Source organism: Mobula hypostoma, assembly GCF_963921235.1.
Source record: "Mobula hypostoma chromosome 11 unlocalized genomic scaffold, sMobHyp1.1 SUPER_11_unloc_1, whole genome shotgun sequence".
In the NCBI taxonomy this organism is placed as follows: Eukaryota; Metazoa; Chordata; class Chondrichthyes; order Myliobatiformes; family Myliobatidae; genus Mobula; species Mobula hypostoma.
In genome coordinates this window covers 149,164-172,720 of record NW_026948140.1, presented here as the reverse complement: position 1 = coordinate 172,720, position 23,557 = coordinate 149,164, and the positions used below count along the sequence as shown (strand labels likewise).

Sequence of the window (23,557 nt, the reverse complement as noted above, 5' to 3'; positions counted from 1 at the left end):
CTGCAGTTGCCTGCTATCTCTCTGCAGATTTGTTGACATTTTCTTCTTGTATCAAATGGCACCCGTGCCATTAATTCACACACAACAGCCAAGGCTCTTTCTCGGGGGGAGAGGAAGAATAAATGCTAATGGTGCTATTTTAAACGGAGAGTTAACCTGACTGAATGCATTGACATGGCCAAGAACTTGGAGTTTCGCGCTGTTTTTCTTTTCGCTTTATATACTGTATATTATTACAAAAACGTTTATTAAAAAAGTGTGGTGAAATATTCTCCGTTTGCTTTTAAATGTTAGTGTTTTCCAGACGCACCCGCCACCCCTCCAATACCAGTACGTTACCATCACTTAATTTCACTTGAGTTCTCAAGGAATGGGGAGAAATTATTTCACCCTTGCTCAATCGTCACATACCACCCTTTTAACGTTTTGCCACTCCCTCCTAAATTTCGAGAGCCAGCACACGTACCTCCGCTGCCCCATATTTGGTTTTGAGAAACCCCGCCTTCACATCAAACTCTGACCAGTAACTAACGCCTGAACTCTCCGCTGTCCCGCACCAGTCCAGAATGGAGTACAGAACTGACCAGACCCCAATGACTCCTCGTACGGTTCAGGTGGTGCCTGGCGTGCTCCCCGTCCGCGATCACCTGCCCTGGTCCATCTTCAACCTGTTCTACATGAATTTCTGCTGCTTGGGCTTAACTGCCATGGTGTATTCGATTAAGGTGAGTAGGGATCGGTGATAGGAGGGAAAGAACTCTAGAAACGGGGATGGGTGACACGAGCCGGGGAGAAGCGAGGCAGCAGTCGGGCTGAGATAGAAGAGACGCAGAGATGCAGGGAGAATGTTGGGTGGGAAGAGGTGACTCTTCGCAAAATGAGTTTATCTTCACCGCTGGTAATGGAGTGCCGATGAAAAGATCGCAATGCTGCCAAATCCACCGGATGCCGAAATTCCTGGGATCTTTACCCGGTATAGGGATACGCGGGAATTAAACCCCGGGCTCATATCTCGGGATTACTCCAGATTCGTACTAGGGGAGGATAAACATCCGGCTCTGTTCTAAAGGGAAATAAACTCCTGGGGGATATATGACCCCTGGGCTCCTTACAGTAAAGAGGTAAATAACCTCCGTATCTTGAGTAGTGAATAAATGCCCAGCTCCGTACACAAGGGAAGGATAAACCCCGGGGTTTCGTACCCTAGGAAATGTATAACTCGCTCTCTCCCGGTCTGCATACCCTAGGCAAGGGTATAAACCCCCGGGCTCCGTAGCCGCGGGTAGGATGACACGGCCAGAGATTCGTTCGTTTCTTATATGCCATGCCGGAGGCAGTCTAGGTCTTTTCCATGTCCATGATTGTTCTTAACAAATTTTTCACAGAAATGGATTGCCATTGCCTTCTTCTAGGTAGTATCTTTCCAAGACGGGTGACCCCAGCCATATCAATATTCTTCAGAGATTGTCTGCCTGGCGTCAGTAGTTGCATAACCAGAATTTGTGATATGCACCGGCTACTTATCCAACCCTGTCCCCCTCCCTCCCTCTGCAACCCTCTCCCCCTCCATCCATCTGCGACCCTCTTCCCCTCCCTCCATCTGCGACTCTCTCCCCTCCCCCTCCCTCTGCGACCCTCTCCCCCTCCCTCCCTCCGCGACCCTCTCCTCCTCCCTCCCTCCGCGACCCCCTCCCCCTCCCTCCGCGACCCCCTCCCCCTCCCTCCGCGACCCTCTCCCCCTCCCCTTCTGCGACCCTCTCCCCCTCCCTCCGCGACCCCTCTCCCCCTCCCCCCTTCTGTGACCCTCTCCCCCTCCCCTTCTACGCCCCTCTCCTCCTCCCTCCCTCTCCACCCCTCTCCCTCTCCGACCCCCTCTCTCTGTATCCCCCCTCCCTCCGCCCCTTTCTCTCTCCTTCAACCACTCACTCGACTCACTTCTCCCTCAACCACTGCACTTCCCCATCCCAGAACCCAATGTGTCCCCTCCCCATCTCCTCTCATCCCCAACCCCCTCCCACCCACCAGCCACAGCCTGGTCCCAGCCCAAACGCTACTAACCAACACCCACCCCTCATCACGCCCAGGCCCTCCCATCCCCAGTCCCCGGCCAGGGCCCTCTCCCGCTCCCGCCACCACACGCCCCGCCCCCTGCACGAATCCCGCCGCTGCCCAAACGCGCAGGTTTTAGCTATGCCCCACGATTATCTGCCCTGGTCCCTCTTCAACCTCTCCTACATGAACCTCTGCTGCCTCGGGTTCATCGCCGTCATCTTCTCGGTCAAAGTGAGTGCGGAAGTGGGGTGAGCAGCTGGAAAAGCCCCTCGAACCTCCGGCGCGGGTGACTGCTGGGCCGCGCCTTTTACAGCCATGGAAGCTGAAAGCGGCTGAGGGGCAGAATGAGTGTTCCTGTGTCTGTTGGGGTTCGGGGTGGCGTTCTGTGAGAGGATTATCATCCTCTGTGGGATGTTGTCGCTCTGTGAGGGACGGGTGGTCGTGTGCGTGGTGAATGTGCAGAAAAACTGGTATCTCACCCGCCAGCAAGCCTACAGGGGGAACTGATGGAGAACCACCTATCCGGTATAGTCAAGTGATGACATTCTGCCAGCTGGTCTCCATAATCTGTTTGGGGAAACTCCATAGGATCCCTGGTGTCCTGCTCCACAAAATTTGCTGTCTGTTACACTGCTGGCATTTAGGGCAGTAATGAAGATTCTCCATCACTGTCTGTCCTTGGCCACTCAGATATATAAGGGCTTTTCATCGCTATTTCTGTAACAGTTATTTGACTAGTTCAGGTTGTTAACCCTGAACTGAGTCCCCAAACCTGGAGGTCTGGTGGATCACTCTCGGTCTGGCCACTACTCTTAGACCTGTTTGACAGGGGTGATCCCACCAAGGTTCAAAGCATGAAGCCGTGACTCCACCCAGCATAGCTCTCCAAGTCATTGAGGAACACAGGCCTCCAAATCATGACAAGGTGTCAGGCAGTTTCATATTGACTGCCGCCTGATGGGTGTGTGCTCAAAAGAATACTTCCTGCAAAGGACAGTTTGTCCAGCAGTGTCCAATTAAACAGAACACTATATGGTCATGGGCCAGGTTCATCCTGTGCTGCACTGGGGACAAGTGGAACCTCAGTACCTGGAAACACTTGGTGCTTGCCAGTGTCAATCACACGCATAGTTTAGAGTCAGAGTCATAGAAAAGTACAGCACTGAAACAGGCCCTTCAGCCCATCTGGTCTGCTGAACCATTTAAATTGCTACTCCTATCCTGCGCCAGGATCATTGTCTTCCATACTCCTACCATCCACGTACCTATCCAAACTTATTTTAAATGTTGAACTTGAGCTCTCGTGCACCACTTGTGCTGGCAGCTCGTTCCACACTCATGCGACCCTGAGTGAAGAAGTTTCTCCTAAAGTTTCCCTTAAACTTTTCACCTTTCACTCTTAATCCATGACCTCTGGTTGTAGTCCCACTCAATAGAGATGATCATTTAATACAGGTGATAATGGGACAAGGGCAAGTGGAGTATACTTCCCCTTAAACTCTGTAAATCTCAACCTACTGGATGAGCTCCATCTTGAATCCTTGGGTGGAATGTATGATAGCTTGGGTAACTACCATGGTGGTGGAACAGGGTATGGGCCATACTTGCTCCACATCCAACACTGCCCAGTACACCACACAGCCGATGAATCCATTGTTTAGAATGTTCCTTTTGACAGAGGGTATCAAGAACTTGGCAAAACTGAATGATATATTGGGGGAGGGGGCAAGGTGAGATGAGGAAACTCTTTACACAGTGATTGGTGAACACTGTATGAAAAGAGATTGAAAGTGTGTTTATTTCCAGACTCAAACTAGATAAGTCTAACAAGTTTGAATGAAAGTATGTGGCGGGGCGGGTTGATAATCTGAGGTAAATTTTTATGCTAAGTGGTTGGTGCATGGATTTGCGGTAGAGGTAGATACAGAATAGTTTATGTCAAGGGAAATCTTGCCTGACAATCTGCTAGAGTTCTTTGAGGAAGTAACATGCAAGGTGGACAAAGGAGAGGCAGTAGATGTCATTTACTTGGATTTTCAGAGGGCGTTTGATAAGCAGCCTCGTCTGGCACCTTAACAGGAAAAATTTCGATGGTGTTACAAGAAAGTTATTGGCATGGATAGCGGAATGGCTAACAGGCAGGAGGCAGTGAGTGATGTTAAAAAAGGGGCCCTTTTCTGATAGGCTGTCTCTAGTGGTGTTCCTCAGCGGTCAGTATTGGGATGAACTTGTATCTGCCTACCTGGACTCCATTTTGTCACCCATAGTTCAGTCCCTCCCCACCTACATCCGAGATACATCCCATGCCCTCCACCTCTTCAATAACTTCCAGTTTCCCGGTCCCAACCGCTTCATTTTCACTATGGATGTCCAATCCCTATACAGCTCCATTCCCCATCAAGAAGGCCTCAAAGCCCTCCGCTAATTTCTGGATAATAGACCTCACTAGTTCCCCACCACCACTACCCTCCTCTGGTTGGCGGAACTGGTTCTCACACTCAATAAATTCTCCTTTGGCTCTTCCCACTTTCTTCAGTCTAAGGGTGTAGCTATGGGAACTCGCATGGGCCATAGCTATGCCTGCCTCTTCGTTGGTTATGTGGAACAGTCTATGCTCCAAACCTATTCTGGTACTGCTCCCCAACTTTTCCTTCGGTACATTGACAACTACATTGGTGCTGCTTCGTGCACCCATGCTGAGCTCGTCAATTTCATTGACTTTACTTCTAACTTCCAACCAGCCCTCAAATTCACTTGGTCTATCTCGGACACTTCTCTCCCCTTTCTCAATCTCTCGGTCTCCATCTCTAGTACAGACTGTCCACTGACATCTTCTACAAGCCCACTGACTGTTATAACTACCTCAACGATACCTCTTCCCACCCCACTACATGCAAAAATGCCACTCCCTATTCCCAGTTCCTCCATCTCCGCCGCATCTGCTCCGAGGATGAGGTTTTCTGTTCCAGGATATCTCAAATGTCCTCTTTCTTTAAGGATCGTGGTTCCCTTCTGCTGTCATCAATGATGCCCTCACTCGCATCTCCTCCATTTCCCGCACTTCGGCTCTCACCCCATCCTCCTGCCACCATAACAGGGACAGAGTTCCCCTTGTCCTCACCTACCACCCCACCAGCCTCCGGATCCAGCACATTATCCTCCGCCACCTTCAACAGGACCCCACCACTAAGCATATCTTCCCTCTCCACCCCTCTCCACTTTCCGCAGGGATCGGTCCCTCCGCGACTCCCTGGTCCACACGTCCCTCCCCACGGATCTCCCACTTGGCACTTAACCCTGTAAGCGCAAGTGCTACACCTGTCCCTACACCTCCTCTCTTGCCACCATTCAGGGCCCCAAACAGTCCTTCCAAGTGAGGTAACACTTCACTTGTGAGTCTGTTAGGGTCATCTACTGCATCCGGTGCTCCCGGTGTGGCCTCTTCTACATTGGTGAAACCCGGCGCAGATTGGGGGACCGCTTTGTCGAGCACCTCCACTCCATCCGCCACAATGGACAGGATCTCCCAGTAGTCATCCACTTCAACTCTGCTTCCCACTCCCATTCTTATATGTCCGTACGTGGCCTCCTCTACTGCCATGATGAGGCTAAATTCAGGTTGGAGGAGCAACACCTCATATACTGTCTAGGTAGTCTCCAGCCCCTTGGTGTGAACATAGAATTCTCCGACTTCTGGTAATTCCCTCCCCCCCTTCCCCTATCACTATGTCACTCTGCCCCCTCCCCCAGCTGCCTATCACCTCCCTCATGGTTCCGCCTCCTTCTACTACCCATTGTGTTTTTCCCTATTCTTCCTTCACCTTTCCTGCCTATCACCTTCCTGCTTCCCCTCCCCCACCCCTTTATCTTTCCACTTACTTGTTCTTCACCTGGAACCTACCAGCCTTCTCCTTCCCAACCTCCCCCCACCTTCTTTATAGGGCCTCTGCCCCTTCCCTCTACAGTCCTGACAAAGGGTTCCAGCCCAAAACGTCGACCAATCTTTTCCACGGATGCTGCCCGACCTGCTGTGTTCCTCCAGCATGTTGTCAGCATTGGGACTGCTACTTTTTACATTGTCAGTGATTTAGATAATGGAATTGATGGCCTTGTGGCAAAGTTTGTGGATCATACAAAGATAGATGGACGGGTAGGTAGTTCTGAGGAAGCAATGTGATTCCAACAGGACTTACACAAATTGGAAGAATTGGCAAAAAAGTGGCAGGTGAAATACAGTGTTAGGAAATGAATGATAATGCATTTTGGTAAAAGGAACAATAGTGTGGACTATTACCTAAATAGCGAGAAGGTTCAAACATAAAAGGTGCAGAGGGTCTTGGGAGTCCTCGGGCAAGATTCCCAGAAGGATAATTTACAGGTTGAACCTGTAGTAAAGGAGGCATGCGCAATGTTGGTCACTGCATTTGCCAACAATGGTAGGGATAAATGGAGTGGCCGTTGTGTGAGTGGACCAGTGTTAGGGTAGGAGGCTTTGGCTCATCAGGCCTGGATGCAGGAAATATCTGGTAAGTTGATGCTGGTTTACCTCACTTCTATAGACTCTGTGTCCATCTCCTGAATAAATACTGATGCAAAAAAATGTACTTATGTGATTTCTCCCATCTATTTTGGCTCCACATGTGAATTACAATTCTGATCTTCCAGAATTCTGATCTGCCCCTCCCCTCTACAGTCCTTTGCAATCCTTTTGCTCTGAACGTATCTGTAGAATCTGTTAGGACTCTCCTTGTCTGCTAAATATGCTGACCATGGTGTATTTTATCATGAACCTTGAAGTACCCTGAGACCTTATCTTTAATCATTGACTAATATTTTCTCAACCACTGAGGTCAGACTGACTGGCAAAAGTTCCCTTTCTTCTGGCTCTCTCTCTTCTTGAAAATGGAGTGACATTTGCAATTTTAGAAACATAGATAGAAAAACTACAGCACAATAAAGGCCATTCAGCCCACAATGCTGTGCCAAACATGCCCTTACTTTAGAAATTACCTAGGGTTACCCATAACCCTCTATTTTTCTAAACTCCGTGTACATATCCAAGCGTTTCTTAAAAGACCCTATCATATCTGCCTCCACCACCGTTTCCGACAGCCCATTCCATACACTCACCACTCTCTGCGTAAAAAAACTTACCCCTGACATCTCCTCTGTACCTACCTCCAAGCACCTTAAAACTGTGCCCTCTCTTGTTAGCCAATTCAGCCCTGGGAAAAAGCCTCTAACTATCCACGCGATCAATGCCTCTCTTATACACCTATCAGGTCACCTCTCACCTCCGCCGCACAGAGGGGAAAAGGCCAAGTTCACTCAACCTATTCTCATGAGGCATGCTCCCCAATTCAGGCAACATTCTTGTAAATCTCCTCTGCACCTTTTCTATAGTTTCCACATCCTTCCTATAGCGAGGTGACCAGAACTGAGCACAGTACTCCAGGTGGGGTCTGACCAGGGTCCTATACAGCTGTAACATTACCACTTAGCTCTTAAACTCAATCCCGTGGTTGATGAAGGCCAATGCACTGTATGCCTTCTTAAGCACAGAGTCAACCTGTGCTGCAGTTTTGAGTGTCCTATGGGCTCAGACCCCTAGGTCCCTCTGATCCTCCACACTGCCAAGAGTCTTATCATTAATACTATATTCTGCCATCATATTTGGCCTACCAAAATGAACCACCTCACACCTATCTGGGTTGAACTCCATCTGACACTTCTCAGCCCAGTTTTGCATCCTATCAATGTCCCGCTGTAACCTCTGACAGCTTCTACACTATCCACAACACCCCCATCATTTGTGCCATCAGCAAATTTACTAACCCATCCCTTCACTTCCTCATCCAGGACTTTTCTATTAAAATCACCACGAGAAGGGGTTCCAGAACTGATCCCTGAGGCACACCACTGGTCACCATCCTCCATCCAGAATATGACCCGTCAACAACCACTCTTTGCCTTCTGTGCGTAAATCAGTTCTGGATCCACAAAGCAAGGTCCCCTTGGATCCTATGCCTCCTTACTTTCTCAAAAAGCCTTGCATGGGGTACCTTATCAAATGCCTTGCTGATACTGCTCTACTTTCATCAATATGTTTAGTCGCATCCTCAAAAAATTCAATCAGGCTCGTAAGGCACAATCTGCCTTTTACAAAGCCATGCTGACTATTCATAGAACATAGAATAGTACAGCACAGTACAGGCCCTTCGGCCCACAATGTTGTGCCAACCCTCAAACCCTGCCTCCCATATAGGCCCCCACCTTAGATCCCTCCATATACCTGTCTAGTAGTCTCTTAAACTTCACTAGTGTAGCTGCCTCCACCACTGACTCAGGCAGTGCATTCCACGCACTAACCACTCTTTGAGTAAAAAACCTTCCTCTAATATCCCCCTTGAACTTCCCACCCCTTACCTTAAAGCCATTTCCTCTTGTATTGAGCAGTGGTGCCCTGGGGCAGAGGCGCTGGCTATCCACTCCATCTATTCCTCTTATTACCTTGTACACCTCTATCATGTCTCCTCTCATCCTCCTTCTCTCCAAAGAGTAAAGCCCCAGCTCCCTTAATCTCTGATCATAATGCATACTTTCTAAACCAGGCAGCATCCTGGTAAATCTCCTCTGTAGCCTTTCCAATGCTTCCACATCCTTCCTATAGTGAGGTGACCAGAACTGGACACAGTACTCCAAGTGTGTCCTAACCAGAGTTTTATAGAGCTGCATCATTACATCGCGACTCTTAAGCTCTATCCCTCAACTTATGAAAGCTAACACCCCATAAGCTTTCTTAACTACCCTATCCACCTGTGAGGCAACTTTCAGGGATCTGTGGACATGTACCCCGAGATCCCTCTGCTCCTCCACACTACCAAGTATCCTGCCATTTACTTTGTACTCTGCCTTGGAGTTTGTCCTTCCAAAGTGTACCACCTCACACTTCTCCGGGTTGAACTCCATCTGCCACTTCTCAGCCCACTTATGCATCCTATCAATGTCTCTCTGCAATCTTTGACAATCCTCTACACTATCTACAACACCACCAACCTTTGTGTCATCTGCAAACCTGCCAACCCACCCTTCTACCCCCACATCCAGGTCGTTAATAAAAATCACGAAAAGTAGAGGTCCCAGAACAGATCCTTGTGGGACACCACTAGTCACAATCCTCCAATCTGAATGTACTCCCTCCACCACCACCCTCTGCCTTCTGCAGGCAAGCCAATTCTGAATCCACCTGGCCAAACTTCCCTGGATCCCATGCCTTCTGACTTTCTGAATAAGACTACCGTGTGGAACCTTATCAAGTGCCTTATTAAAATCCATATAGATCACATCCACTGCACTATCCTCATCTATACGCCTGGTCACCTCCTCAAAGAACTCTATCAGGCTTGTTAGACACGATCTGCCCTTCACAAAGCCATGCTGACTGTCGCTGATCAGACCATGATTCTCTAAATGCCTATAGATCCTCTTTCTAAGAATCTTTTCCAACATTTTTCCCACCACAGACGTAAGGCTCACTGGTCTATAATTACCCGGACTATCCCTACAATACCTTTTTTGAACAAGGGAACAACATTCGCCTCCCTCCAATCCTCCGGTACCATTCTCGTGGACAACGAGGACATAAAGATCCTAGCCAGAGGCTCAGCAATCTCTTCTCTCGCCTCGTGGAGCAGCCTGGGGAATATTCCGTCAGGCCCCAGGGACTTATCTGTCCTAATGTATTTTAACAACTCCAACACCTCCTCTACCTTAATATCAACATGCTCCAGAACATCAACCTCACTGATATTGTCCTCACCATCATCAAGTTCCCTCTCATTGGTGAATACTGAAGAGCAGTATTCATTGAGGACCTCGCTCACTTCCACAGCCTCCAGGCACATCTTCCCACCTTTATCTCTAATCTGTCCCTACCTTCACTCCTGTCATCCTTTTTTTCTTCACATAATTGAAGAATGCCTTGGGTTTTTCCTTTACCCTACTCGCCAAGGCCTTCTCATGCCCCCTTCTTGCTCTTCTCAGCCCCTTCTTAAGCTCCTTTCTTGCTTCCCTATATTCCTCAATAGACCCATCTGATCCTTGCTTCCTAAACCTCATGTATGCTGCCTTCTTCCACCTGACTAGCTTTTCCACCTCACTTGTCACCCATGGTTCCTTCACCCTACCATTCTTTATCTTCCTGACCGGGACAAATTTATCCCTTACATCCCGCAAGAGATCTCTAAACATCGACTACATGTCCATAGTACATTTCCCTGCAAAAACATCATCCCAATTCACACCCGCAAGTTCTAGCCTTATAGCCTCATAATTTGCCTTTCCCCAATTAAAAATTTTCCTGTCCTCTTTGTTTCTATCCTTTTCCATGATAATTATTAAGGCCAGGGAGCGGTGGTCACTGTCCCCCAGATGCTCACCCACTGAGAGATCTGTGACCTGACCCGGTTCATTACCTAGTACTAGATCTAGTATGGATTCCCCCTGGTCGTCCTGTCCACATACTGTGACAGGACTCCATCCTGGACACATTTAACAAATTCTGCCCCATCTAAACCCTTGGAACTAATCAGGTGCCAATCAATATTAGGGAAGTTAAAGTCACCCATGATTCCTAATCATATTATGCCTCTCCAAATGTTCATAAGTCCTGCCTATCAGGATCTTCTCCATCAACTTACCAATCACTGAAGACTCACTGGTCTATAATTTCCTGGGCTATCTTTATTCCCTTTCTTGAATAAGGGAACAACATCTGTAACCGTCCAGTCCTCCGGAACCGCTCCCATCCCCATTGATGATGCAAAGATCATTGCCAGAGGCTCAGCAATTTCCTATCTCACCTCCCACAGTAGCCCTTGGTACATCTTATCCAGTTCCAGAGACTTACCCAACTTGATGCTTTCTAAAAGCTCCAGCACATCCTCTTTCTTAATGTCTATATGCTCAAACTTTTCAGTCCGTGTAAGTCATCCCTATAATCGCCATGACCCTTTTCCGTAGTGAATACTGAAGCAAAGTATTCATTCCCTGTCTCATTGGAACGTACCTATGCAGAACGCCAAGCAAATATCCCCTGAACATTTGCCACATTTCTGCCGTACATTTCCCGTGAACATTTGTTCCCAATTTGTCCTTCCCAGTTCTTGCCTCATAGCTTCATATTTCCCCTTACTCCAATTAAACACTTTCCTAACACAGACATGGCAGATGGAATACAGTGTCAGGTAGTGTATGCTCATGAACTTCAGTAGAAGGAATGAAAAGGTAGACTATTTTCAAGATGGAGAGATAATTCAAAAATCTGAGTTGGAAAAGGACTTGGGAGTCCTTGTGCAAGATTCCCCAAAGGTTAACTTGCAGGTTTAGTCAGTGGAGTGGAAGTCAAATGCAACGTTAGATAGATGCATCCCAAAGAAGTAGTAGTATTCTAAAGGAAGGATGTCACAACTGTGGCTAACAAGGGAAGTCAAAGCCAACATAAAAGCAAAAGAGTGGTCATAGAAAAGAACAGAAAATAGTGGGAAATTAGAGGATTGGGTAGTTTTTAAAAAACCCACAGAAGGCAACCTAACAAGCTATAGGGAGGGAATAGATAAAATGTGAAGATAACCTCACCAACCATATCAAGAACGATACTGAAGGTATTTTCAGATGTGTATAAAGAGAAAAAGGGAGGTGAGAGTAGATATAATACTGTTGGAAAATGGCTCTGGAGTGGTAGTAATGGGGGACAAGTAAATGGACGAACTGAATAACTATTTTGCTTCAGTCTTCACTGTGATCCTTTTATTCCCACTCACTGCCTCCTACCAATCAGCCAGTGTATCCTATGCTATTTCCATCTCAAAATGCATTGGTATTTCACACCAATCTGCCTATCTTCAACATCCTTCCCCTCAGTAAACACCAATGAACAGTACTCATTTAGGACTTCACTTAACATCTCCACCAGCAAGAACATATTACCTCCTTTATCCTTAAGTGATCCTAACTGTTCCCTACTTAATCTCTTGCTCTTGGTATATGCTTAGAATGCCTTGAGATTCTTTTTAATCCTACTTGCCAAGGACCACTCATGGCCTCTCTTGGCCAAGCTAATCCCCTTCTCAAGTTCTTGCATCATTATAATCATTAAAGACTCAGTCTGAGTTTAGCTTCCTAAACCTTACGTATGTTTTCCTCTTTGACTAAATTCACCACCCCCTTGACATCCAAGATTCCCTCATCTTTCCATCCTTGTCCTTGCTTTTTATTAGAACATGCCTTTATTAAAATTACCTTTATTAAAAATTCTTTAACCAGAAAAATAGAGGGCTATAGGTAACCCTAGGTAATTTCTAAAGTAAGTACATGTTCAGCACAGCATTGTGGGCTGAAGGGCCTGTATTGTGCTGTAGATTTTCTATGTCTTTTCTGTGTCCATGTCTATGCTTATTATGTACTTTGTACAGTTGCTTTTGAAACACCCTCAACATTTAGGTGTGGACTTGCCCAGAAACAGCTCCAATTAGTTCTCCCTAGTTCTTGCCTAATACTTTCATGATTTGCCCTCTCCCAATTTAATACTCTCCTATAAGGTCCATAATTATTGTGAGAAGTTTTGGGCACTTTATCAAGAAAAGTGGAGTGGGATCTGGGATCAGCTATGAGGGAATGGTGGACCAGACTCGATGGGTGAATGGCCTAATTCTGCTCCTATGACTTATGGTCTCAACGATGTGCAGGAACTATAGAAGGTCCAGAGGAATTTCACAAGAATGATCTCAGGAATGAAAGAGTTAACTATTGAGGAACATTTGATGGCTCTGGCCCCATACTCATTGGAGTTCAGAAATGGAGGGGGGGGGGTGGTGAATCTCACTAAAACCTATTGAATAATGAAAGGCCTAGGTAGAGTGGATGTCTTCGCTGAGCACCTATCCTCCATCCACCAGAAAAAGTGGGATCTCCCATTTTATTTTTCTATTTCTCATTCCCACTCCGTCATCACAGTCCATGGCCTCCTCTACTGCTGCGATGAGGGCACAGTCAAGTTGGAGGAGCAACACCTTATATTCCGTCTGGGTAGCCTCCAATCTGATAGCATGAACATCGATTTCTCAAACTTCCGGTAATGCCCCACCCCCTCTCCTTCACCATTCCCATTTCTCCCTCTCACCTTATCTCCTTACCTGCCCATCACCTCTCTTTGGTGCTCCTCCCTCTATCCTTTCTCCCATGGCATTCTGTCTGCTCCCATCAGATATACCCTTCTTCAGCCCTGTATCTCTTCCACAAATTGACTTCCCATCCCCTTCCCCCAGTCTCACATATCATCTACTACCCTGTATTTCTTTCTTCACTCCCCCCACTTTCATACTCTGACCTCATCTTTCTTCTCCAGTCCTGATGACTGTTTTCTCTTTTCCTGTTGCCTGGCCTGCTGAGTTCCTCCAGCATTCTGTATTTGTTGCATGTGAAGATGTTTCTTATAGAGGGTGGGTCTGGGACCAGAGGGCACAGGCTCAGGATAGAGGATGTCCATTTAGAACAGAGACGAGAAGGAATTTCTTTAGCTGGAGGGTGGTGAGTCTGTGGAGTTCATTGCCATAGATGGCTGTGAGGGCTAAGTCGTTGGGCATATTTAAAGCAGAGGTTGGTAGGGTCTGGATTACTAAAGGCATCAAAGGTTACAGTGAGAAGGCAGGAGAATGGGATTGAGAGGGATAATAAATCAACCATGATGAAATGGTGGAGCAGATTTGATGGGAATGGCCTAATTCTTCTCCTGTGTCTTGTAGTTTTACCCTATTCATAGCTACTTTAAAATTTGTGGAGTTGTGATCACTGTTCTCTAACTGTTCTTCACTGAAAGGAGAGTCACCTGGCCATGCTCATTTCCCAAAACCAGGTCCCGTATCGCTCCCCTTTTAGATGCAGAATCTACATGTTGACTTAGGAAACCCTCTTGGATGTATTCTGCCCCATCTAAATTTCTTGTAATACAGAGTCCCAGACTATATTGCACAAGTTGAGATCACCTACAACAACTACCCTGTAACATGGAAGAAACAGATAAACGTGCGGCATGTTAAATTACCAGGGCAGTTTCCACTCAAGAGGAAGTGATGCTGGATCTTTTGAAAAGCATTAAGGTGGATCTCAGGGCTTGAGAGAGGCAAGACAGGAGATTGCTAGGGCCTTGACAAAGATGATTCTATTCTCACTAACAACAGGTAATGAGACAGAGGACTGAGGAATTACAAACGTTGTTCCTTTGTTCCAGAAGACAAAAGGGGATAATTCAAAAAACTATAGGCTGTCAGTTGTACAGCAGTAATAGGGAAGCTATTGGAGCCATTCTGCCAGGATAGAATTTTTTGAGGTAGTGATTGAGGATAGAATCACCCACAACAAGGTGATTCTATCCTTGATCATGACTAGACTGAACACCTGCCTCAGCAAGGACCTGGAGCCATTGCAATTTACCTATTGCAACAATAGATCAATGGCAGAAACAATTTCGATGGCTCCTCACACAGCATTAGACAACCCAGACAACACAAACAACAGGATGCTGTTCAGCGACTATAGCTCAGCATTTAATACCATTCCCACAACCCTGATTGAGAAGTTGCAGAACCTGGGCCTCTGTACCTTCCTCTGCAATTGGATCCTTGACTTCCTAACCGGAAGACCACCATCTATGCGGATTGGTGATAACATCTCCTCGATGATCAACACTAGTGCACCTCAGGGTGTGTGCTTAGCTCACTGCTCTACTCTCTATATACACGTGATTGTGTGGCTACACGTAGCTCAAATACCATCTATAAATTGTTGATGATCCAACCATTGTTGATAGATTCTCAGATGGTGACAAGATGGCGTACAGGAGCGAGATATGCCAACTAGTGAAGTGGTGTCACAGCAACAAGCTGGCACTCAGTGTCAGTAAGACGAAAGAGCTGATTATGGACTTCAGGAAGGGTAAGAAGAAGGAACACATACTAATCCTCATAAAGGGATCAGAACTGAAAAGAGTGAGCAGTTTCAAGTTCCTGAGTGTCAAGATCTCTGAGGATCTAACCTGGCCCCAACATATCGATGCAGTTATTAAGAAGGCAGGATAGTGGCTATACTTCATTAGGAGTCTGAAGAGATTTAGTATGTCAACAAATACATTCAAAACCTTCTATAGATGTACCGTGGAGAGCATTCTGACAGGCTGCATCACCGTCTGGTATTGGTGGGTGGGGAGGGGTGCTACTGCACAAGACTGAAAGAAGCTGCAAGGGTCGTAAAGTTACTTGGCTCCATCTTGGGTTCTAGCCTACAAAGTACCCAGGACATCTTCAAGAGAGGTGTCTCAGAAAGGCAGCGTTCATTATTACGGACCTCCAGCACCCAGGGCATGCCCTTTTCTCACTGTTACCATAAGACAAAGGAGCAGAAGTTGGCCTTTCGGCCCATCGAGTCTGCTCCGCCATTTTATCACGAGCTGATCCATTCTCCCATTTAGTCCCACTCCCCCGCCTTCTCACCATAACCTTTGATGCCCTGGCTACTTAGATACCTATCAATCTCTGCCTTAAGTACACCCAATGAGTTGGCCTCCACTGCTGCCTGTGGCAACAAATTCCATAGATTCTCCACCCTCTGACTAAAAAAATTTCTTTGCATCTCTGTTCTGAATGGGCGCCCTTCAATCCTTAAGTCATGCCCTCTCGTACTAGACTCCCCCATCATGGGAAACAACTTTCCCACATCCACTCTGTCCATGCCTTTCAACATTCAAAATGTTTCTATGAGGCCCCCCCTCATTCTTCTAAACTCCAAGGAATACAGTCCAAGACCGGACAAACGTTCCTCATATGTTAACCCTCTCATTTCCAGAATCATTCCAGTGAATCTTCTCATCAGGTTACCATCAGGTAGGAGGTACAGAAGCCTGAAGGCTCACACTCAGCGATTCAGGAACAGCTTCTTCCCCTCTGCCATCCGATTCCTAAATGGACGTTGAATCCTTGGACAGTACCGCACTTTTAAAATATATATTTCTGTTTTTTTGCATGATTTTTAATCTATTCAATATGCATATACAGTAATTTATTATTATTTTAATTTTTTCTTTCCTCTATATTATGTATTGCATTGAACTGCTGCTCATAGTTAACAAATTTTATGATACATGCCAATGATAATAAACCTGATTCTAATAGAGGTAGTGTTAGAGATTGTGGTGGCATTAGAAATGATCTTTCAAAAATCATTCGACTCTGGCATGGTGCCAGAGGACTGGAAAATTATAAACGTTACTCTACTCTTTAAAAAAAGAGGAAGGCAGCAGAAAGGAAATTATAGACTAGCTGAACTGACCTGAGTGGTTGGTAAGATGTGAGAGTCAATTGTTACGGATGAGGTGATGGAGTACTTGGTAACACAGGACAAGATAGTACAAAGTCAGCAGGATTTCCTTAAGGGAAAATCCTGCCTGATGAACCTGTTGGAATTCTTTGAGGAGATTATAAGTAGGATAGATAACGAGGATGCAGTTGATGTTGTGTATTTGACTTTTAGAAGTTCTTTGACAAGGTGGCAAAAATGAGGCTGCTTACCAAGATAAGAGCCCATGGTATTACAGGAAAGGGTGCAGAGGAGATTTACAAGGATGTTGCCTGGATTGGGGAGCATGCCTTAAGAGAATAGGTTGAGTGAACTCGGCCTTTTCTCCTTGGAGCGACGGAGGATGAGAGGTGACTTGATAGAGGTGTACAAGATAATAAGAGGCATTGATCGTGTGGATAGTCAGAGGCTTTTCCCCAGGGCTGAATTGGCTAGCATGGGAGGGCATAGTTTTAAGGTGCTTGGAAGTACAAACCCCATTTCCAGAAAAGTTGGGATATTTTCCAAAGTGCAATAAAAACAAAAATCTGTGATATGTTAATTCACGTGAACCTTTATTTAACTGACAAAAGTACAAAGAAAAGATTTTCAATAGTTTTACTGACCAACTTAATTATATTTTGTAAACATACACAAATTTAGAATTTGATGGCTGCAACACACTCAACAAAAGTTGGGACAGAGTTAAAATAAGATTGAAAAGTGCACAGAATATTCAAGTAACACCGGTTTGGAAGACTCCACATTAAGCAGGTTAATTGGTAGCAAGTGAGGTATCATGACTGGGTATAAAAGTAGCGTCCATCAAAGGCTCAGTCTTTGCAAGCAAGGATGGGTTGTGGCTCACCCCTTTGTGCCAAAATTCATGAGAGAATTAGAAACATAGAAACATAGAAAATAGGTGCAGGAGTAGGCCATTCGGCCCTTCGAGCCTGCACCGCCATTTATTATGATCATGGCTGATCATCCAACTCAGAACCCAGCCTTCCCTCCATACCCCCTGACCCCTGTAGCCACAAGGGCCATATCTAACTTCCTTTTAAACATAGCTAATGAACTGGCCTCAACAGTTTGCTGTGGCAGAGAATTCCACAGATTCACCACTCTCTGTGTGAAGAAGTTTTTCCTAACCTCGGTCCTAAAAGGCTTCCCCTCTATCCTCAAACTGTGACCCCTCGTTCTAGACCTCCCCAACATCGGGAACAATCTTCCCGCATCTAGCCTGTCCAATCCCTTTAGGATCTTATACGTTTCAATCAGATCCCCCCTCAATCTTCTAAATTCCAACGAGTACAAGCCCAGTTCATCCAGTCTTTCTTCATATGAAAGACCTGCCATCCCAGGAATCAATCTGGTGAACCTTCTTTGTACTCCCTCTAATTGTTAGTCATTTCAAAAGGAACATTTCTCAACGCAAGATTGCAGAGAATTTAGCTCTTTCAACATCTACAGTACATAATATCGTGAGAAGATTCAGAGAATTCAGAGATATCTCAGTGCATAAAGGGCAAGATCATAGACCACTGTTGAATGCGCGTGATTTTCGAGCCCTCAGGCAGCACTGCCTAAGAAACTGTCATGCTACTGTGACAATTCTAGCCACCTGGGCTCGGGAGTACTTCGGTAAACCATTGTCACTCAACACAGTCCGTCACTGCATCCAGAAATGCAACTTGAAATTGTATTACGCAAGGAGGAAGCTATACATCAACTATATGCAGAAATGCCAGTGAGTTCTCTGGGCCCGTGCTCATCTCAGATGGACTGAAAGACTGTGGAACCGTGCGCTGTGGTCAGATGAGTCCACATTTCAGCTAGTTTTGGAAAAAACGGGTGTCGAATTCTCCGTGCCAAAGATGAAAACGGCCATCCAGATGGTTATCAGCGAAAGGTGCAAAAGCCAGCATCTGTGATGGTGTGGGGGTGCATCAGTGCCCACGGCATGGGTGAGTTGCATGGATGTGAAGGTACCATTGACTCTGAGGCGTATATTAGGATTTTAGAGAGACATATGTTGCCATCAAGGCGACGTCTCTTCCCGGGACGTCCATGCTTATTTCAGCAGGACAATGCCAGACCACATTCTGCACGGGATACAACAGCGTGGCTTTGTAGACACAGAGTGCGTGTGCTTGACTGGCCTGCTGCCAGTCCAGATCTATCTCCTACTGAAAATGTATGGCGCATCATGAAGTGGAGAATCAGACAACGGAGACCACGGACTGTTGAGCAGCTGAAGTCTTATATCAAGCAAGAATGGACAAAATTTCCAATTGCAAATCTACTACAATTAGTATCCTCAGTTCCAAAACAATTAAAAAGTGTTATTAAAAGGAAAGGTGATATAACACAATGGTAAACATGCCTCTGTCCCAACTTTTGTTGAGTGTGTTGCAGCCATCAAATTCTAAATTTGTGTATGTTTACAAAATACAATTAAGTTGGTCAGTAAAACTATTAAAAATCTTTTCTTTGTACTTTTGTCAGTTAAATAAAGGTTCACGTGAATTAACATATCACAGATTTTTGTTTTTATTGCATTTTGGAAAATATCCAAACTTTTCTGGAAATGAGGTTTGTAGGTACAGAGGAGATGTCAGGGGTAAGTTTTTTACAGAGAGAGTGGTGAGTGCGTGGAATGGGCTGCCGGGGGCGGTGGTGGAGGCAGAAATGATAGGGTCTTCTAAGAGACACCTGGATAGCTACATGGAGCTTAGAAAAATAGAGGGCTATGGGTAAAGCCTGGGTAGTTCTAAGGTAGGGATATATTCAGCATAGCTTTGTGGGCCGAAGGGCCTGTATTGTGCTGTATGTTTTCTAAGTTTCTATGACTTGGACAAATTGGAAGAATTGGCAAAAAGTGGTAGATGGAATACACTACTGGGAAATGTATGATGCATTTTGGTAAAGGGGGCAATAGTATTATCTAAGTGGGGAGTTGTTGTGCAAGACTCCCAGAAGGTTAATTTACAGGCTGAGTCTGTGGTGAGGAAGGAAAATGCAATGTTAGCATTCATTTCAAAAAAACTAGAATATAAAAGCAAGGATGCAATTTTGAGACTTTATAAAGCACTGGTGAGGCCTCACTTAGAGTATGATGAGCAGTTTTGGGCCCTTATTTCAGAAAGGATATGCTGAAACTAGAGATGATTCAAAGGAGGTTCCCGAAAATGATTTCAGGAATGAGTGGCTTGTCATACGAGGAGTGTTTGATGGATCCGGGACTGTATTCACCAGAATTCAGAAGAATGTGGGGTGACATAATTGAAACCTATCAAATTGTGAAAGGCCTTGATTAACACCAGAGGACATCGCTTCAGAATAGAGGGGCATCGTTTTAGAATGGTGCAATTTCTGTAGCTAGAGGCTGGAATTTGTTGCCACAGGCAGCGTGGAGGCCAAGTTGTTCTGTGTATTTAAAGGAGGGTTGATAAATTCTTGATTTGTCAGGGCATGAAGGAATATGAGGAGAAGGCAGGAGTTTGGGACTGAGAAGAATATTTGATCAGCCATGATGAAATAGTGGAGCAGACTTGATCGGTCAAATAGCCTAATTCTGTTCCTATATCTTACTGTCTTAAAACCAGTCACCTTGGGCAGATGGTGTTCATCAGCTGAGTTTGGAGATGGAAAGCTTTGATATTAAACCTCTGCTGCTTTGTGCTGTACCCACTTCTAAGAAAGGCTTTGGGAATAAACCCAGAGGAACATTCCAGAGCTAGAGTCCCTAAGACAGGACTAAGTTGAGTTCAATGCTGACTGACAACTATTGCAATGCCGCTGGTGCCAAACTCTATTGGTCCCTGCCGTTCCTTTGGATTCATGAGATGGGGAGCCCACTACATGGGCAATGGCCTGCTCTCCATATCGAGCTGTCCTGGCTTATGTATCACGTGGACAGCTGGAATGCATTAGCCATTGTAGGTGCTAACCAACGGAGGGACTCGATAAATAAAATGTACTTCCGTCCCCTTCCTCAGTGGCATCAGATTTCTGAATGGACAATGAACCCATCAACACAGGCTCACTGTGTTTTGCTGCTTTTGCTCTGCTTAATTTTTAAAATATATTTATTATTATAATTTATAGTGTATTTTATTGTAATACCCTGGCTTAAGACTGTGCTCTATTTTATTAATACAGTTATGCTGGTGGGCATTTTATGAACAAATTTCATGACAAATGCCAGTGATAATAAACCTGATTCCAAATCTGTTATTTTAAATAAAAAGAGGTAGTTGCACTAAAGACTACCAACTTGTCTCACCAATTAGATATCACTAACGTGGTAGTCTTGGTCTGCTTGCATATTTATTTATATATTTTTTCTATTAGTCTAGAGATCGCAAAGTTGTGGGTGACATCGAAGGAGCTCAGCACTATGGATCTACAGCACGGTCCCTCAATATTGCAGCCACTGTGATTGGTGTTCTTTTCTTCATAATCATCGTTGCACTGGTAGCTACTGGAACAGTTGCCATGATGAATGTCCCCAAGAATTTTTGATGGAGATACATAGGAGGAGACGTGATGGTCTCAGCAGTTTATTGGCCATGGAAGGAGCATCCTTGTGATGGAGCTGTTTAATTTCTTGATGCATTGTTTACTATTGCTTACTTTGTCTGTAATCTCTATGGAGGCCTGATATACTTAATCAACTGGCAACAATATAGATCTCTTCCTTAAACTGGGGGCAAGATATGGCTTGGATGTTACTAATAAAGTAATTGAAAACACACTTATGGAGTCTTGGAGGTTACTGGTTGGGTTCTTGAATTTACGTTTTGCTTTTGTGTCACCATTTGTATGGATTTTCAGAATTCAGTGAGGTAACTCAAAGAGTGTGTTACAATATCAGTTTGTTCCCATGAATTGAAAACTAGATATGACTGAAAATACTTATTGGTGTCACTGAGGATATTAGACCATTAAATTCAAGTCCATGATTGAGATATTAAAGGGTTAAGGGGGTCGGGAAATGATTTTTGGACTCTTGTGAATAACGGGTTAAAATTGCTACAGACCTTTGTTTGTTCTGTTCTGACTGATAACCTTGCAGATGTTATGCTTTGTGGATCGAAACTGCAAGGATTAAGCTAAGCATTTTTTTTTGTTGTGTAAATTAGGTCTATAAATTAGATTAGATTAGATTATGAGGACTCACAGTCCTCTTTTATTGTCATTTAGTAAGGCATGCATTAAGAAATGAGACATTGTTTCTCCAGAATGATATCACAGAAACACATGACAAACCAACTGAAAAACTGACAAAAACCACATAATTGTAACATATAGTTACAACAGTGCAAAGCAATGCCGTAATTTGATAAAGAACAGACCGTGGCACGGTAAAAAGTCTCAAAGTCTCTCAAAAGTCCCATCATCTCATGCAGGCGGTGAACCTCCAGCGCCGCAAACTTGCCGATGCAGCATCCTGGAAGCAACCGACCACAGTCCGACTCCGAATCCGTCCGAAAACTCTGAGCCTCCGACCAGCTCTCTGACACCGAGCACCGTCTCTGCTGAGCGCTTCCACCCCGGTCCCGGCAACAAGCAGTAGATAAAGCCAAGGATTTGGGGCCTTCCCCTCCGGAGATTCTCGATCGCACAGTAGCAGCGGTGGCGAAGCGAGCATTTCAGAATTTTCTCCAGGTGTTCCTCCGTGCTTCTCACCTCTGTCTCCATCAGATCAGGACTGTGCACGGCCCCTAGTTAACACATATGATGTCATTCGGAACGGCCGCACGCGCTGTGTCACGCCACCATCTTTTCCTCCCAACTTAGAAGTATTGTAATACTTCTAAGTTGGACAAAGGTTCGATGCGAACTCACAAGCCTTATCTCACCTGCAGAATGGGATATGGTAAAACTGTCCAAATGAATGTGAAACTACGGTTGAAAAAGCAAGGGGCCATCTCATCCTGCACATTTCCTGATGTTGATGACCTTTGGTCTAGTAAGGCAACCAAGGGGTCTATGTCTTAAAATACTACTGTTGGCATGTGATTATGGGGGTAGCGAGGAAAATTGTTTCCTGTTACGTGACAAAAAGGATATAAAAAAGGACTTTGTATCTGTGTGTGGAGAGAGAGAGAGAGAGAGAGAGACCCCCCCCCAACTGGTACGGATCCCATGTGTGCCCGAGAAGTGTGCTCTCTCTCCAGTAGTGAGCTACTAATAAACAGTTGCTTTATCTTCCGTAGTACTGTGTGTTCTTGCATTGGGTAACAGGTGATAATTACAAGTAAGGTTTAACATCATAACAAAGAAAATGCAAGAGAAAGTCAGCAGGTCAGGCAGCATCTATGGAGAGGAATAAATAATCGACATTTTGGGCTGAGACCCTTCCTCAAGACAAGCAATGATATGTATTACAATTGCATAATACTGGTTGTGTGGAGAGAAACATAAAATCATCTTTCTGTATCAAAGCCTGGGATACAGAAACAAGTTGTTTGTTGGCCATTATCTACCCATCTGCACTGACCCCATTTGGCAGAACTTAGTCCACGACCTCTGCTTTAGTGATTTATGCACTGATGCAGCTTTTTTAATATTGAGAAAGTACCTCCCTCCTTCAGCGTATCAGGCAATTTGTTTCAAATTTTTAAAATATCCCCTTAATCCGGACTAACCTATGCCCCCCATCCCTACATATTAAACATCTCTATTTTGAGGGAAATGTTCTCACTATCCTTACTATCTATGTCCTTCAGATCAGGCACCTCCCTCAGCCTCCTCCACTCTGAGGAAAACAAACCAAGCCAATCTAGTCTGTCTTCACAATTGAAACATTTGATCCCAGCCAACATCCGAGTGCAGTGATTGACAATGGGGTCAGTTATGTGTCCCGGGGTTGGGAGGGCGGTTCAACGTTCTCAGGGGGCTTATGCTAAGTGGCATCTTAACTTGAGGCACGAGACCTGCCCGACTGTTAATACGACCATAAGATATAGGAGCAGAAGTGGGCCATTCAGCCCTTCATCTCTGCTTCACCATTCAGTCATGGGCTGATTCAATTCTTCCAGTCATCCCCACTCCCCTGCTCTCTCCCCGTTCCCTTTGATGCTCTGGTTAATCAAGAACCTATCTATCTCTG

The 23,557-nt window shown here is 45.4% G+C and overlaps 1 protein-coding gene across 1 annotated transcript; it reads left to right on the top strand.

Annotated features, from left to right (window-relative positions):
• Positions 1–535: 535 nt before the first annotated feature.
• Positions 536–21,213, top strand: LOC134341262 (dispanin subfamily A member 2b-like). The gene is made up of 2 exons (XM_063039120.1): positions 536–725; positions 20,794–21,213. Exons 1-2 carry the CDS (start codon positions 567–569, stop codon positions 20,962–20,964), a joined length of 330 nt encoding a protein of 109 aa, XP_062895190.1. The 5' UTR covers positions 536–566; the 3' UTR covers positions 20,965–21,213.
• The last annotated feature ends 2,344 nt before the right edge of the window (positions 21,214–23,557 follow it).

Bases quoted from the DNA above. Each gene is read 5' to 3' on its own strand.
- LOC134341262 (XM_063039120.1), top strand. From the start codon at position 567: ATGGAGTACAGAACTGACCAGACCCCAATGACTCCTCGTACGGTTCAG. The intron at 726-20,793 runs GTGAGTAGGGAT...TTTTTCTATTAG, and splicing joins CCATGGTGTATTCGATTAAG to TCTAGAGATCGCAAAGTTGT.